The sequence below is a fragment of the Pseudophryne corroboree genome, chromosome 3, assembly GCF_028390025.1.
Source record: "Pseudophryne corroboree isolate aPseCor3 chromosome 3, aPseCor3.hap2, whole genome shotgun sequence".
Lineage (NCBI taxonomy): Eukaryota > Metazoa > Chordata > Amphibia > Anura > Myobatrachidae > Pseudophryne > Pseudophryne corroboree.
In genome coordinates this window covers 110799940-110814930 of record NC_086446.1, presented here as the reverse complement: position 1 = coordinate 110814930, position 14991 = coordinate 110799940, and the positions used below count along the sequence as shown (strand labels likewise).

At 40.5% G+C, this 14991-nt stretch overlaps 1 protein-coding gene across 1 annotated transcript in view; it reads left to right on the top strand.

Annotated features, from left to right (window-relative positions):
• The window catches only part of LOC135057523 (membrane-spanning 4-domains subfamily A member 4A-like), a 92746-nt gene extending 80227 nt beyond the window's left edge, over positions 1-12519 (top strand). The window contains exons 5-6 of the mRNA XM_063963378.1: positions 1673-1795; positions 9010-12519. Of these exons, the coding sequence (XP_063819448.1) occupies positions 1673-1795; positions 9010-9135 (249 nt within the window). The 3' untranslated portion in view covers positions 9136-12519. The remainder of the gene's footprint in view (positions 1-1672; positions 1796-9009) is intronic.
• Positions 12520-14991: the final 2472 nt, after the last annotated feature.

The window sequence follows — 14991 nt, the reverse complement described above, 5'->3', positions numbered from 1 at the left end:
TTTAGTTGTGCGCAGTATATAGTAGGAGGAGAGTGCAGAATTTTGCTGACCACCAGTATATATATAGCAGTACGGTACAGTAGTCCACTGCTCTACCTCTGCGTCGTCAAGTATACTATGCATCCATACCTGTGCTGCATTTTAGTTGTGCGCAGTATATAGTAGGAGGACAGTGCAGAATTTTGCTGACCACTAGTATATATATACCAGTACGGTACAGTAATCCACTGCTCTACCTCTGTCGTCAAGTATACTACAAAAGTTTAGTGAAATTACCCAAAAATCAAAATTAAAAGCGTCTGATGAGAAGCGTAAACTTGCCAATATGCCATTTACGACACGGAGTGGCAAGGAACGGCTGAGGTCCTGGCCTATGTTCATAGCTAGTGGTTCAGATTCACATGAGGATGGAAGCACTCATCCTCTCACTAGAAAACTGCAGTGCCACTCCTAGATTGGCTAGGTGTTTGTGTCGGCCACTTGGGTCGCTTAGCTTAGCCATCTAGCGACCTTGGTGCACCTCTTTTTTCTTTGCATCATGTGCTTGTTTGGGGACTATTTTTTAAATCTGCCATCCTGTCTGACACTGCAGTGCCACTCCTAGATGGGCCAGGTGTTTGTGTCGACCACTTGGGTCGCTTAGCTTAGCCATCCAGCGACCTTGGTGCACCTCTTTTTTTCTTTGCATCATGTGCTGTTTTGTGACTATTTTTTTAATCTGCCATCCTGTCTGACACTGCAGTGCCACTCCTAGATGGGCCAGGTGTTTGTGTCGGCCACTTGGGTGGCTTAGCTTAGTCACACAGCTACCTCATTGCACATCTTTTTTTCTTTGCATCATGTGCTGTTTGGGGACTATTTTTTAAATCTGCCATCCTGTCTGACACTGCAGTGCCACTCCTAGATGGGCCAGGTGTTTGTGTCGGCCACTTGGGTCGCTTAGCTTAGCCATCCAGCGACCTTGGTGCAAATTTTAGGACTAAAAATAATATTGTGAGGTGTTCAGAATAGACTGGAAATTAGTGGAAATTATGGTTATTGAGGTTAATAATACTATGGGATCAAAATGACCCCCAAATTCTATGATTTAAGCTGGTTTTGTAAAAAAACACACAAATCCAAAACACACCCGAATCCGACAAAAAAATTTCAGGGAGGTTTTGGCAAAACGCGTCCGAATCCAAAACACGGCCGCGGAACCGAATCCAAAACCAAAACACAAAACCCGAAAAATTTCCGGTGCACATCACATATATATATATATATATATATATATATATATATATATATATATATATATACAGAGTTTCCCATGTATGGAAATAATAGCACTTTCCAGACCTTCAGTTTATCAAAAAGCAACAACGTGATAGTTTATTCACAAAGTAGAAAAAAATGCTCTTTACATACTAATAGAACGGTATCACCAACGTTTCGGTCCCATGGGACCTTTCTCAAGGTGTACAGCCAACGTAGTAAGGCAACAGGGTATTTAGTAGCGATAAAAGCAGAGGAGAAACAGAAACTATATTTATTTATTTATTTTTTATTTTTATTTTTCAAACAAAAAATGTAAAATATCTGGCTAATGGAACAATAATTGCATGATAGCCAGCTTCGCCAGTATATACAGTAGAGATTCATATAATGTTTTTTCATTTTGTGTTTGCAGTACAGAGGATATGCTATTCTGTCCATTCTCCTTTTAACAAATCTGCTGCTGTTCTGTGTGTCCCTTTCTGTCTCCATTTTTGGATGTCGTTCCCTAGCACAAGAAACACCAAATGTTCCCCAGGTAAGAGAAAGATGGATGTTAACCCAGATGATTACACTAAGTATAGGACATGTGGTGTAGAGTTTGTAGTGGACAAATAGCTTACAGTAGCCAAATATAACTATTGCTATGCTGTGAGGAAAACAAGTTTACATCTTGTTAAAGGAGCAGCAAAAATAACAGCAGAAATCTTAATACAGAATAATATGTGACCAACATGGTTTCAAAATCTAAATACAGTATATCCATTTTCACTGAAGAATCTTTCAAGCCAGAGCTTCTCAAACTTGGTCCTCAAGGCACCCCAATGGTCCAAACTTTAGGTATATTCATGGCACAGCACAGATGGTTAATTAAAATTGACGGATGTGCTAATTAAGTCTCCTGTGGCCAAGCATATCTATATTTAAAACTTGGACCTTTGGGGTGCCTTGAGAACCGCATTTGAGAACCTCTGCTTTGTGCATAAGTCTAGGGCTATGATGCCACATTTTCATGCCGCACCCAAAATACAAAATCAGAGACCGAGCTACATAAAATTCTACTGCTGGATCCTTCTGTTGATGCTACCATATTAAACTGTTACTGTATACTGGGATTGGCAGCACACAGTGCTATTAACAAACAAAAGTTGTCGCTTGAACCCTACAAATCTACTCTACGAGAGATCTGCCATGTGGTAGCATTTTTAGAGGATTTACTCTACAGTGCCAGTATCAGGGTTTAGTCAGCCGCAGGCTGACCAAATTGATGGTGGTGGATGAGTCGATGCCAGAGGAATGATAATGGTTGTAAAGAGTAAAAGTCTGGTTAGGTCAAGCCAGATCATTGATAAGAGATAAGAATGATTCAAATGAAGAGAAGGAAGCGAGGTCACGGTTATCTACAGTAGATTGTATTTTATAAAGGAGGTTTTGAGAGTGCGGGATGGAGCAGGAGATGAGGAAAAAGGGAAAGTGAGAAGGAAGTGGTATGAAAGCAGGAAATGAAAGTTACAGAAATCCAATTATTTGAAAGAGTGGGTGAAGACAAGGTTGAGGGTTTGACCAAGAATGTGGATGGAGGTGGCTGACCATTGGGACAGGCCATAGGAGCCTTATGAGGATGTAAGGGAGAGAAGTGTGGAGGCAGCAGTGTCAGAGGGGTTGTCAATGAGGAAGTTGAAGTCACTAAGGCTAAAAGAGGTAAGAACTTAGGAGAAGTGATGAGCCCGACTGTAAACTTATCAAGGGGTTGAAGAGCCTGGGAGGTAGTAAATGACCATAATATGAAGACAGAAAAGGTGGATGGAATGGACCTCAAAGGAGCAAAAAGAGAAGAAAGGCTTGGATGGAGGTTGAGTGCACCAAGATTACCCTGTTTTTTAATACATTGCCTAGTCTCTCAGGCAGCACCTCCACTGCCATAAACTATATATTCTTCAATATTTGTAATAATGTAAACAACAGTGTGGATATGCTGTACTTATATATTGATTTCCTACACCTACTGGGACCAGTGCTTGAAACCTCTTTTCCTTCATATACTTCCCATTTTTTTTATTTTATTAAAATGTGATAGGTCATCTTCAATACATTTCTATCTTATGTATGTGCTGCTGTACTGTGTTATCTCTGCAGATGTTTATCATACGGAATGATGTTATGTATGTGTTGCTGTACTGTGTTATCTCTGCTTGCAGGTGTTTATCATACGGAATTATGTTATGTATGTGTTGCTGTACTGTGTTATCTCTGCTTGCAGGTGTTTATCATACAGAATGATGTTATGTGTGTGTTGCTGTACTGTGTTATCTCTGCTTGCAGGTGTTTATCATACAGAATGATGTTATGTGTGTGTTGCTGTACTGTGTTATCTCTGCAGGTGTTTATCATACGGAATGATGTTATGTATGTGTTGCTGTACTGTGTTATCTCTGCTTGCAGGTGTTTATCATACGGAATGATGTTATGTATGTGTTGCTGTACTGTGTTATCTCTGCAGATGTTTATCATACAGAATGATGTTATGTGTGTGTTGCTGTAATGTGTTATTTCTGCTTGCAGGTGTTTAGCATACAGAATGATGTTATGTGTGTGTTGCTGTACTGTGTTATCTCTGCTTGCAGGTGTTTATCATACGGAATGATGTTATGTGTGTGTTGCTGTACTGTGTTATCTCTGATTGCAGGTGTTTATCATACGGAATGATGTTTTGTATGTGTTGCTGTACTGTATTATCTCTGCTTGCAGGTGTTTATCATACAGAATGATGTTATGTATGTGTTGCTGTACTGTGTTATCTCTGCTTGCAGGTGTTTATCATACAGAATGATGTTATGTGTGTGTTGCTGTACTGTGTTATCTCTGCAGGTGTTTATCATACGGAATGATGTTATGTATGTGTTGCTGTACTGTGTTATCTCTGCTTGCAGGTGTTTATCATACAGAATGATGTTATGTGTGTGTTGCTGTACTGTGTTATCTCTGCTTGCAGGTGTTTATCATACGGAATGATGTTATGTGTGTGTTGCTGTACTGTGTTATCTCTGCAGGTGTTTATCATACGGAATGATGTTATGTATGTGTTGCTGTACTGTGTTATCTCTGCTTGCTGGTGTTTATCATACTGAATTATGTTATGTATGTGTTGCTGTACTGTGTTATCTCTGCTTGCAGGTGTTTATCATACGGAATGATGTTATGTATGTGCTGCTGTACTGTGTTATCTCTGCTTGCAGGTGTTTATCATACGGAATGATGTTATGTATGTGTTGCTGTACTGTGTTATCTCTGCTTGCAGGTGTTTATCATACAGAATGATGTTATGTATGTGTTGCTGTACTGTGTTATCTCTGCTTGCAGGTGTTTATCATACGGAATGATGTTATGTGTGTGTTCCTGTACTGTGTTATCTCTGCTTGCAGGTGTTTATCATGCGGAATGATGTTATGCGTGTGTTGCTGTACTGTTTTATCTCTGCTTGCAGGTGTTTATCATACGGAATGATGTTATGCGTGTGTTGCTGTACTGTGTTATCTCTGCTTGCAGGTGTTTATCATACGGAATGATGTTATGTATGTGTTGCTGTGCTGTGTTATCTCTGCTTGCAGGTGTTTATCATACAGAATGATGTTATGTATGTGTTGCTGTACTGTGTTATCTCTGCTTGCAGGTGTTTATCATACGGAATGATGTTATGTATGTGTTGCTGTACTGTGTTATCTCTGTTTGCAGGTGTTTATCATACGGAATGATGTTATGTATGTGTTGCTGTACTGTGTTATCTCTGCAGATGTTTATCATACAGAATGATGTTATGTGTGTGTTGCTGTAATGTGTTATTTCTGCTTGCAGGTGTTTAGCATACAGAATGATGTTTTGTATGTGTTGCTGTACTGTATTATCTCTGCTTGCCGGTGTTTATCATACAGAATGATGTTATGTATGTGTTGCTGTACTGTGTTATCTCTGCTTGCACGTGTTTATCATACAGAATGATGTTATGTGTGTGTTGCTGTACTGTGTTATCTCTGCAGGTGTTTATCATACGGAATGATGTTATGTGTGTGTTGTTGTAATGTGTTATTTCTGCTTGCAGGTGTTTAGCATACAGAATGATGTTATGTATGTGTTGCTGTACTGTGTTATCTCTGCAGATGTTTATCATACAGAATGATGTTATGTGTGTGTTGCTGTAATGTGTTATTTCTGCTTGCAGGTGTTTAGCATACAGAATGATGTTATGTGTGTGTTGCTGTACTGTGTTATCTCTGCTTGCAGGTGTTTATCATACGGAATGATGTTTTGTATGTGTTGCTGAACTGTATTATCTCTGCTTGCAGGTGTTTATCATACGGAATGATGTTATGTATGTGTTGCTGTACTGTGTTATCTCTGCTTGCAGGTGTTTATCATACAGAATGATGTTATGTATGTGTTGCTGTACTGTGTTATCTCTGCTTGCAGGTGTTTATCATACGGAATGATGTTATGTGTGTGTTCCTGTACTGTGTTATCTCTGCTTGCAGGTGTTTATCATGCGGAATGATGTTATGCGTGTGTTGCTGTACTGTTTTATCTCTGCTTGCAGGTGTTTATCATACAGAATGATGTTATGTGTGTGTTGCTGTACTGTGTTATCTCTGCAGGTGTTTATCATACGGAATGATGTTATGTATGTGTTGCTGTACTGTGTTATCTCTGCTTGCTGGTGTTTATCATACGGAATGATGTTATGTATGTGCTGCTGTAATGTGTTATCTCTGCTTGCAGGTGTTTATCATACGGAATGATGTTATGTATGTGTTGCTGTACTGTGTTATCTCTGCTTGCAGGTGTTTATCATGCGGAAAGATGTTATGCGTGTGTTGCTGTACTGTGTTATCTCTGCTTGCAGGTGTTTATCATACGGAATGATGTTATGTATGTGTTGCTGTACTGTGTTATCTCTGCTTGCAGGTGTTTATCATACGGAATGATGTTATGTATGTGCTGCTGTAATGTGTTATCTCTGCTTGCAGGTGTTTATCATACGGAATGATGTTATGTTTGTGTTGCTGTACTGTGTTATCTCTGCTTGCAGGTGTTTATCATGCGGAATGATGTTATGCGTGTGTTGCTGTACTGTGTTATCTCTGCTTGCAGGTGTTTATCATACGGAATGATGTTACGTATGTGTTGCTGTACTGTGTTATCTCTGCTTGCAGGTGTATGTGTTGCTGTACTGTGTTATTTCTACTTGCAGGTGTTTAGCATACAGAATTATGTTGTGTGTGTTGCTGTACTGTGTTATCTCTGCTTGCAGGTGTTTATCATACGGAATGATGTTATGTATGTGTTGCTGTACTGTGTTATCTCTGCTTGCAGGTGTATGTGTTGCTGTACTGTGTTATTTCTGTTTGCAGGTGTTTAGCATACAGAATGATGTTATGTGTGTGTTGCTGTACTGTATTATCTCTGCTTGCAGGTGTTTATCATACAGAATGATGTTATGTATGTGTTGCTGTACTGTGTTATCTCTGCTTGCAGGTGTTTTCATACAGAATGATGTTATGTGTGTGTTGCTGTACTGTGTTATCTCTGCTTGCAGGTGTTTATCATACGGAATGATGTTATGCGTGTGTTGCTGTACTGTGTTATCTCTGCTTGCAGGTGTTTATCATACGGAATGATGTTATGCATGTGTTGCTGTACTGTGTTATCTCTGCTTGCAGGTGTTTATCATACGGAATGATGTTATGTGTGTGTTGCTGTATTGTGTTATCTCTGCTTGCAGGTGTTTATCATATGGAATGATGTTATGTATGTGTTGCTGTACTGTGTGATCTCTGCTTGCAGGTGTTTATCATACAGAATGATGTTATGTATGTGTTGCTGTACTGTGTGATCTCTGCTTGCAGGTGTTTATCATACAGAATGATGTTATGTATGTGTTGCTGTAATGTGTTATCTCTGCTTGCAGGTGTTTTCATACAGAATGATGTTATGTGTGTGTTGCTGTACTGTGTTATCTCTGCTTGTATATGTTTATTATACAGAATGATGTTATGTATGTGTTGCTGTACTGTGTTATCTCTGCAGGTGTTTATCATAAGGAATGATGTTATGTATGTGCTGCTGTACTGTGTTATCTCTGCTTGCAGGTGTTAATCATACAGAATGATGTTATGTGTGTGTTGCTGTACTGTGTTATCTCTGCTTGCAAGTGTTTATCATACGGAATGGTGTTATGTATGTGTTGCTGCACTGTGTGATCTCTGCTTGCAGGTGTTTATCATATGGAATGATGTTATGTGTGTGTTGCTGTACTGTGTTATCTCTGCTTGCAGGTGTTTATCATACGGAATGGTGTTATGTATGTGTTGCTGCACTGTGTGATCTCTGCTTGCAGGTGTTTATCATATGGAATGATGTTATGTGTGTGTTGCTGTACTGTGTTATCTCTGCTTGCAGGTGTTTATCATACGGAATAATGTTATGTGTGTGTTGCTGTACTGTGTTATCTCTGCTTGCAGGTGTTTATCATACAGAATGATGTTATGTGTGTGTTGCTGTACTGTGTTATTTCTGCTTGCAGGTGTTTATCATACGGAATGATATTATATATGTGTTGCTGTACTGTGTTATCTCTGCTTGCAGGTGTTTATCATACAGAATGATGTTATGTGTGTGTTGCTGTACTGTGTGATCTCTGCTTGCAGGTGTTTATCATACAGAATGATGTTATGTATGTGTTGCTGTACTGTGTTATCTCTGCTTGCAGGTGTTTATCATACGGAATGATATTATATATGTGTTGCTGTACTGTGTTATCTCTGCTTGCAGGTGTTTATCATACGGAATGATAATATATATGTGTTGCTGTACTGTGTTATCTCTGCTTGCAGGTGTTTATCATACAGAATGATGTTATGTGTGTGTTGCTGTACTGTGTGATCTCTGCTTGCAGGTGTTTATCATACGGAATGATATTATATATGTGTTGCTGTACTGTGTTATCTCTGCTTGCAGGTGTTTATCATACGGAATGATAATATATATGTGTTGCTGTACTGTGTTATCTCTGCTTGCAGGTGTTTATCATACAGAATGATGTTATGTATGTGTTGCTGTACTGTATTATCTCTGCTTGCAGGTGTTTATCATACAGAATGATGTTATGTGTGTGTTGCTGTACTGTGTTATCTCTGCTTGCAGGTGTTTATCATACAGAATGATGTTATGTGTGTGTTGCTGTACTGTGTGATCTCTGCTTGCAGGTGTTTATCATACAGAATTATGTTATGTGTGTGTTGCTGTACTGTGTTATCTCTGCTTGCAGGTGTTTATCATACAGAATGATGTTATGTATGTGTTGCTGTACTGTATTATCTCTGCTTGCAGGTGTTTATCATACAGAATGATGTTATGTGTGTGTTGCTGTACTGTGTTATCTCTGCTTGCAGGTGTTTATCATACAGAATGATGTTATGTGTGTGTTGCTGTACTGTGTGATCTCTGCTTGCAGGTGTTTATCATACAGAATTATGTTATGTGTGTGTTGCTGTACTGTGTTATCTCTGCTTGCAGGTGTTTATCATACGGAATGATGTTATGTATGTGTTGCTGCACTGTGTTATTTCTGCTTGTATATGTTTATCATACGGAATGATGTTATGTATGTGTTGATGTACTGTGTTATCTCTGCTTGTATATGTTTATCATACGGAATGATGTTATGTATGTGTTACTGTACTGTGTTATCTCTACTTGCAGGTGTTTATCATACAGAATGATGTTGTGCTTTCCATGAGCCCTTCTACAGCTCCAGGAACATTCCCAGCATTTGCTCAATCGGGGTCACCTCCACAATATACAGCCCAGCAAGACAAAGCATATTAATAACATATTTGCATTATACAGTATATTGTAAAGTGAACCTGTCAACAGCACACACACATGATATAGGACCTGATTTAGATGTGGCTGTGGCTTTTGCTACAGCTATGTTTTAAGCTAATTCCCTGACCGATTTTCCAAATACTGAGCTGCTCATTTGTAGCATCTTGCGGCTGTGTAACTCCAGCACAATCAGAAGCACCAACAAATCTCTCACCAGCCCTATGGCAGATGCAGCTTCTCCATCTGCACATGGCCTGCTGTGTGAGCAGCTGTGCATCTATTGATGCAGCTGTTGTAAGTGACATGCCTATGGTGGAGGAGGGGTGGTGCACCATCTGGCTAGCCACCTCCCTGTTACCTCCTGGGAGCACTCACTAAAATCCACACTCCCTGGGGTAAATTTACTAAGATGAGAGTTCAATTTAAGATGGGATGTTGCCCATAGCAACCAATCAGATTCCAGGTATTATTTTCTAGAAGGTGCTAGATAAATGAGAAGTAGAGTCTGTTTGGTTGCTATGGGCAACATCCCATCTTAAATAGAACTCTTATTTTAGTCAATTTACCCCCCTGTGTCCAAATTCATTCTGTGTCTCAATTCGGTAACATTCAGGCACATGTGCAGTACTTTGGCCAACTCGTATCGGCATAGCTTGCGACTCTGAATCAGGTTCATAATGTTTATGATAACACAAATGTATTATTAATTGACTTTACTATTAGAATGGTAACAATGGTCTAGCAGCTTCAGAGGTTCCCAAAGTTGTGGGGGGAGGGGGGGGCAAACGTATTATAACTGCACTTATCATGTGGGTATAACACTTCTAGCCTCACCTCTTCAATGAGGCAAAGCAGGAAGCAGCAGTGCTGAGATGTTTGAACATCTCGAATGTCGAAGCAGTGGAGTATAAAACTCCCCCCTCTGGCGATCACTGCCAGTGCCCCACCACACAGTGCATCAGCGAGATCTCACATGCAGCCTGGAGCTGACAGCCCCTGAAGCCAGGGACAGTGGCACATAATGGCACTGATACCGCTTCTTCCCCATAACGACCTGTCATACATCTACCCCTCAGTCCTCAAGGCACCCTAATGGTCCAGGTTTAAAGGATGACCATTCTTGGGCACATGTGACTTAATTAGTACAGTACCTCAATCAATTTGATATAACATCTGTGCTCAGCCATGGATATCCTTAAAACCTGTTAGGGTGCCTTGAAGATGGAGTTTGGGCACCTCTAGTCAAGCTTCTACAATTGATTTCTAAATTGCATGTAGACAACAGGTAATGTTTGCAGAAACAATGATTTTGCAATGATTCACTCTTCAAGCACATTAATAAATATTTACATATATGACTCACTTGCAGTATGACCGAGTACAGGTATTTTTGCAAAACTGCTCCGGTGCAATTATACACAGTTGCAAGATGAATAGGTCCCCCTAGTAATTACAAGTATATTATGCTCAGGCATATCTCAGCTTTAAATATGGATGTAACTGGTGTTAAAGATAGTATGTGCATGACAATTGTACTGTACAGCAGAGCCGTAACTACACTTTTTGGTGCCCTGTGCCATAAAGAGAATTGGCGCCCAAACCAGCCCACCCTCATTTTTCCAGTAGGGACATAAGGAGCATGCCCTTGTGGGGAAGAGGCATGACCTAACTGATCCCAGAGAAAGTCCATGCTGCGATACCCTTTCCCACATTTTATTTATTCACACACATTTCTAGAATACTTCAAGAAAATGGATTGCAACACAAATCCTCTTGAATCCACATCCATGAACTTAACTTGAGAGCTTGTTGTTATTCAGTTACAATACCCTTTATTAAATAACACATTTCAATATACTGCCATCCCAAGATTCAAACCCATAACTATTGCATTCCAGTCAAACACCCTACTCATTAAGCTGTTTGATTCTGCATAAAAACGATGAGATTTCTTACTATAATGGTGCCCATACACTTGTGAGATAATCGGTGCGATCCTTCGATTTCGACGTCATCTGTGAGAGAAATTGAAGGATTGTATGCACATTTTGGGTACCTTGAGACGCGATGCGTGGGCACGCCGCTTGAATGTCGCATCTCAAGATACAGTATTATGTGCTGTATTTAATATCTCTTGCATCGCAGTGCGATCGCATGTGGTTTTAAAACCACATGAGATATATCGCACTGCGATGTGTGATGAGCACCCGCCGGTAGGGGCAAGAGGCCGCTCCTACTCAGCAGCGACGTGCTGATCACATGATTACCATGCGATCTATTGCATGATCGCATGGTAATCACTTTGGCGGTTCAGGTGCGATGCCCCGCGATGTTGCGTCGCGGGTCATCGCACAAGTGTATGGGCAGCATTAGACTCTACTTGCACTTTGTTAAAAATATAATCAGCATTGCAATTAAGCATATCTATGTAGTGTGCAGCCACACATCCAATCTCTTGCAGCCACACACTACATAGATCTGCTCAGCCACAATGCTGATCATTTTTTCACAAAGTACAAGGTGAGCTTCAAATAGTTAGAATTCTCTAGCTTTCCATGTAAGGGCAGATTGCTCAATGAATAGAGTGTCTGACTGCAATGTCACAGGCAATGGGTTCGAGTCCTGGGTATGTCAACATCTTGAAACGTAATAAAGCAGTGACGTGCGGTGGGGTGAGGCAGAGCCTTTCCTGTCATACTAACATTTGTGCCAGAGTTTTGACTGTATAAAGTATATGAAAAATACAAAAAATATGTTAGAAATATATTTTTTGCATTATTCTAATAATTTTTATAGCCAAAACTCTGGCGTAAAAAGTCTATGGCAAGTGAGGCAGTGCCTCACCTGGCTAACTTTTCCGCACATCTCTGATCAATACTCACCAAATTTCCAGGAATTTATACTGTTGTACCTGTGTATAATGCCCAGATGTACGCTCTGGCTCATATATTGCATGTAAATCTGGCTCTGGTGCTAGCCAGTGCTTCCTGAGCTATTTAGCTCACCGCACGTCCCTGTAATAAAGGACAGTGTGACTGAATAACAAAGTTATTGAAGTTCATGAATGTTGTATAGGTATTAGCAACAGAAGAAATGGGGTTGTAGACAGGGGCGGACAGGAGATGCTGGGCTTCAAAAAGTGGGGAAGCTACAAGTGAAAGTATTTAAAACAGATAATTGACAAGTGCCTCGAACAGCGACTCCTACCCTGCAGCGTTATGTGCAGTGGCACACGCCACACATTCTAGTTATGGCCCTGCTGTACAGAAACGCAATGTCATGTATTTTTACTTACACAAAAAGTGATGAGTTACAAATCTGCTGGCATCAAGCTCTTAAACTGGGCATATACTATACAATTATCTGACAGATAATCTGTCAGCTCTGGCTGGTTGGAATAAAAATCTGGCAATGGATGAGAGCAAATTACAATCGACCATTTGCTCCCAAACACTGGAAATTGGACAAAACCTGTAGCTTAGACAAATTTATTAAATCTGTAATTTAACCAATTTGTATGAATGACACTTTTTGTTCATTTTCCAGTGTTTGGGAGCAAATGGTCAATTGTTATTTGCTCTCATCCATTATCAGATTTTCATTCCAACCAGCCAGATCTGGCAGATTATCTACCAGATAATTGTATAGTGCGTTCCTAGCTTTATTGTGCAGGTATAGTGAAGAAGAAAAAAAAAAAAAGAAATATTGTTACAATTTAGTATTTTTCAAAATATCCATGTTTTACTACAAGCAAATCAATTCACAAATGTTGCAATAAAAAATCAGAATGTTGAATTATTTGGTCTCATACATTTTTTTTTGTCTTTTAAAATGTTATTTTGTAAAATGCAATAAACAAAATGTTACCATTGACCTTCCACTGCTCATCTCCCACATTAAATGGAAAGTAATCAGAGTAATTTTTACTCCCATAAGGGACTGATTCAGAAATGTGCGCAAACCCGATTTTTGATAGTCAAGCGATTATCGGCAGTCTGCGCACGCATCTAAGTCACACTGCAGGTGCTGGGATGGTTTATAGTATACGCAAAGTGACTGACAGTCATGGACATTTGGGGGAGGTAACGAGGTGTGGCAACTCAAATCCAGGACTGTTGTGATCATTGTGGGAGTGTATTTGAGGCTGCAACTGTGCACAGCTGGAATGTCTCCGGCACCTTATTTCCTGCGACCATGCTACACAGCCATATGGATATTCAGGACTAATTGACTGTTCTGCGACCAATGTCTGTACACAGCCGATGGGCTTTGCAAAGCCACCAATGCATATTTTTGTACAGTCGCTGCGTAGACATTCCCAGCTGTGTCAGCATTTGTGTACATCTCTGAATTTGGCTCAGTGTCTTCCATGGTTAATGCAAATGTGAATATCCAAATAAAGGCTTAGCCCACTGTGTACATCTCTAGCTCGTAGCTCTGCAGTTACTGGACGTTCCTTATGAATTGAAGCGGTAAGTAAGAGTGTTACTAGTATTAAAGAGGGAAGAAAGACACTGATGAAGTAATGGAGTGGTGTGGGGGAACTCAGGTGCAATATCAAGTGGCTGCCCAGCCTACAACTCTACACCTGCCCCAACAGGAAAATGAGTAAATGCAAAAGACAAAATTGATAAGACGTCAAAGGCGCAACATGATCAAATGAAGGTGAAACCTGTATAGTGAATATATAAACCAAAAGAAAGGGAGATTATACTTATATCAAGAAAGCACAAATACAATACATAATATACTGTAGATCGGTTCTAGTGAGTCTGCGGATAGATTGTTTAATGGGCCTAATTCAGTAATCAGCAGAATTTGCTATCCTTTTCCTAGCATGCCGGGGGCCTCCCATCGCTGGGCAAGGCCGCCCAGCATGCTGACCGGCGCCTTCCCCCCTCAACAAGCGAAATTGTGATCATATCGCAATTTCTGCTTGTTAGCAGAAACAGAGGACGACTCCTGCCGGCGCAGGAGTCCCGCCGGGACATTCTTGATCACGGCGGCTGCCGTGACATCACGCAGCCAACATGATCACGCCCCCGACACGCGCCCATTAAGCTGCCTCCGCTCCTCCCCCCCCCGCACCATTCCGTCTCTTTCCTGATTGACAGGCAGAGGCAGTCGCATTTTCTGCAGCACCCCCGGAGAAAGTGTGGGTGCATACGCAGGACGGGTGCTGCGCATGTGCTCATAGGCCGATCGTAAAAATTCCGGTTGGAACGCGATTTGCGATCCAACCTGAATTAGGCCCTTTTTCTGTTGTAATAAAGATAACTATAAAAATATATAAATATAGAAGTGATGTGCACCTGAAATTTTTCTGGTTTTGGGTTTTGGTTTTGGGTTCGGTTCCGTGGCCGTGTTTTGGGTTCGGACGCGTTTTGGCAAAACCTCACCGAATTTTTTTTGTCGGATTCGGGTGTGTTTTGGATTCGGGTGTTTTTTTCAAAAAACCCTAAAAAACAGCTTAAATCATAGAATTTGGGGGTCATTTTGATCCCATAGTACAGAGGTTCCCAAACTGTGTGCCGTGGCTCCCTGGGGTGCCTCGGGACACTTGCAGGTGTGCCCTGGGTTGGTGGTCCAGGACCAATTCAAATTATTCAGGCAAAACCAGTGCTGGTGGCTGCCAGTCATAAAATATGTGGTCAAACAGAAGCAAATCTTGTCCCTCACCACACAACTGACTCTAAGGATGACATATAAATGCGATCTACTTAATGTAATATTTCTTTCTAAATTTCTCAATAAGAAATTTTTGGCCTAGGGGTGCCGTGAATTTTTTTTTTATATTCTAGGGTGCCGTGATTCAAAAAAGTTTGGAAACCACTGCCATAGTATTATTAACCTCAA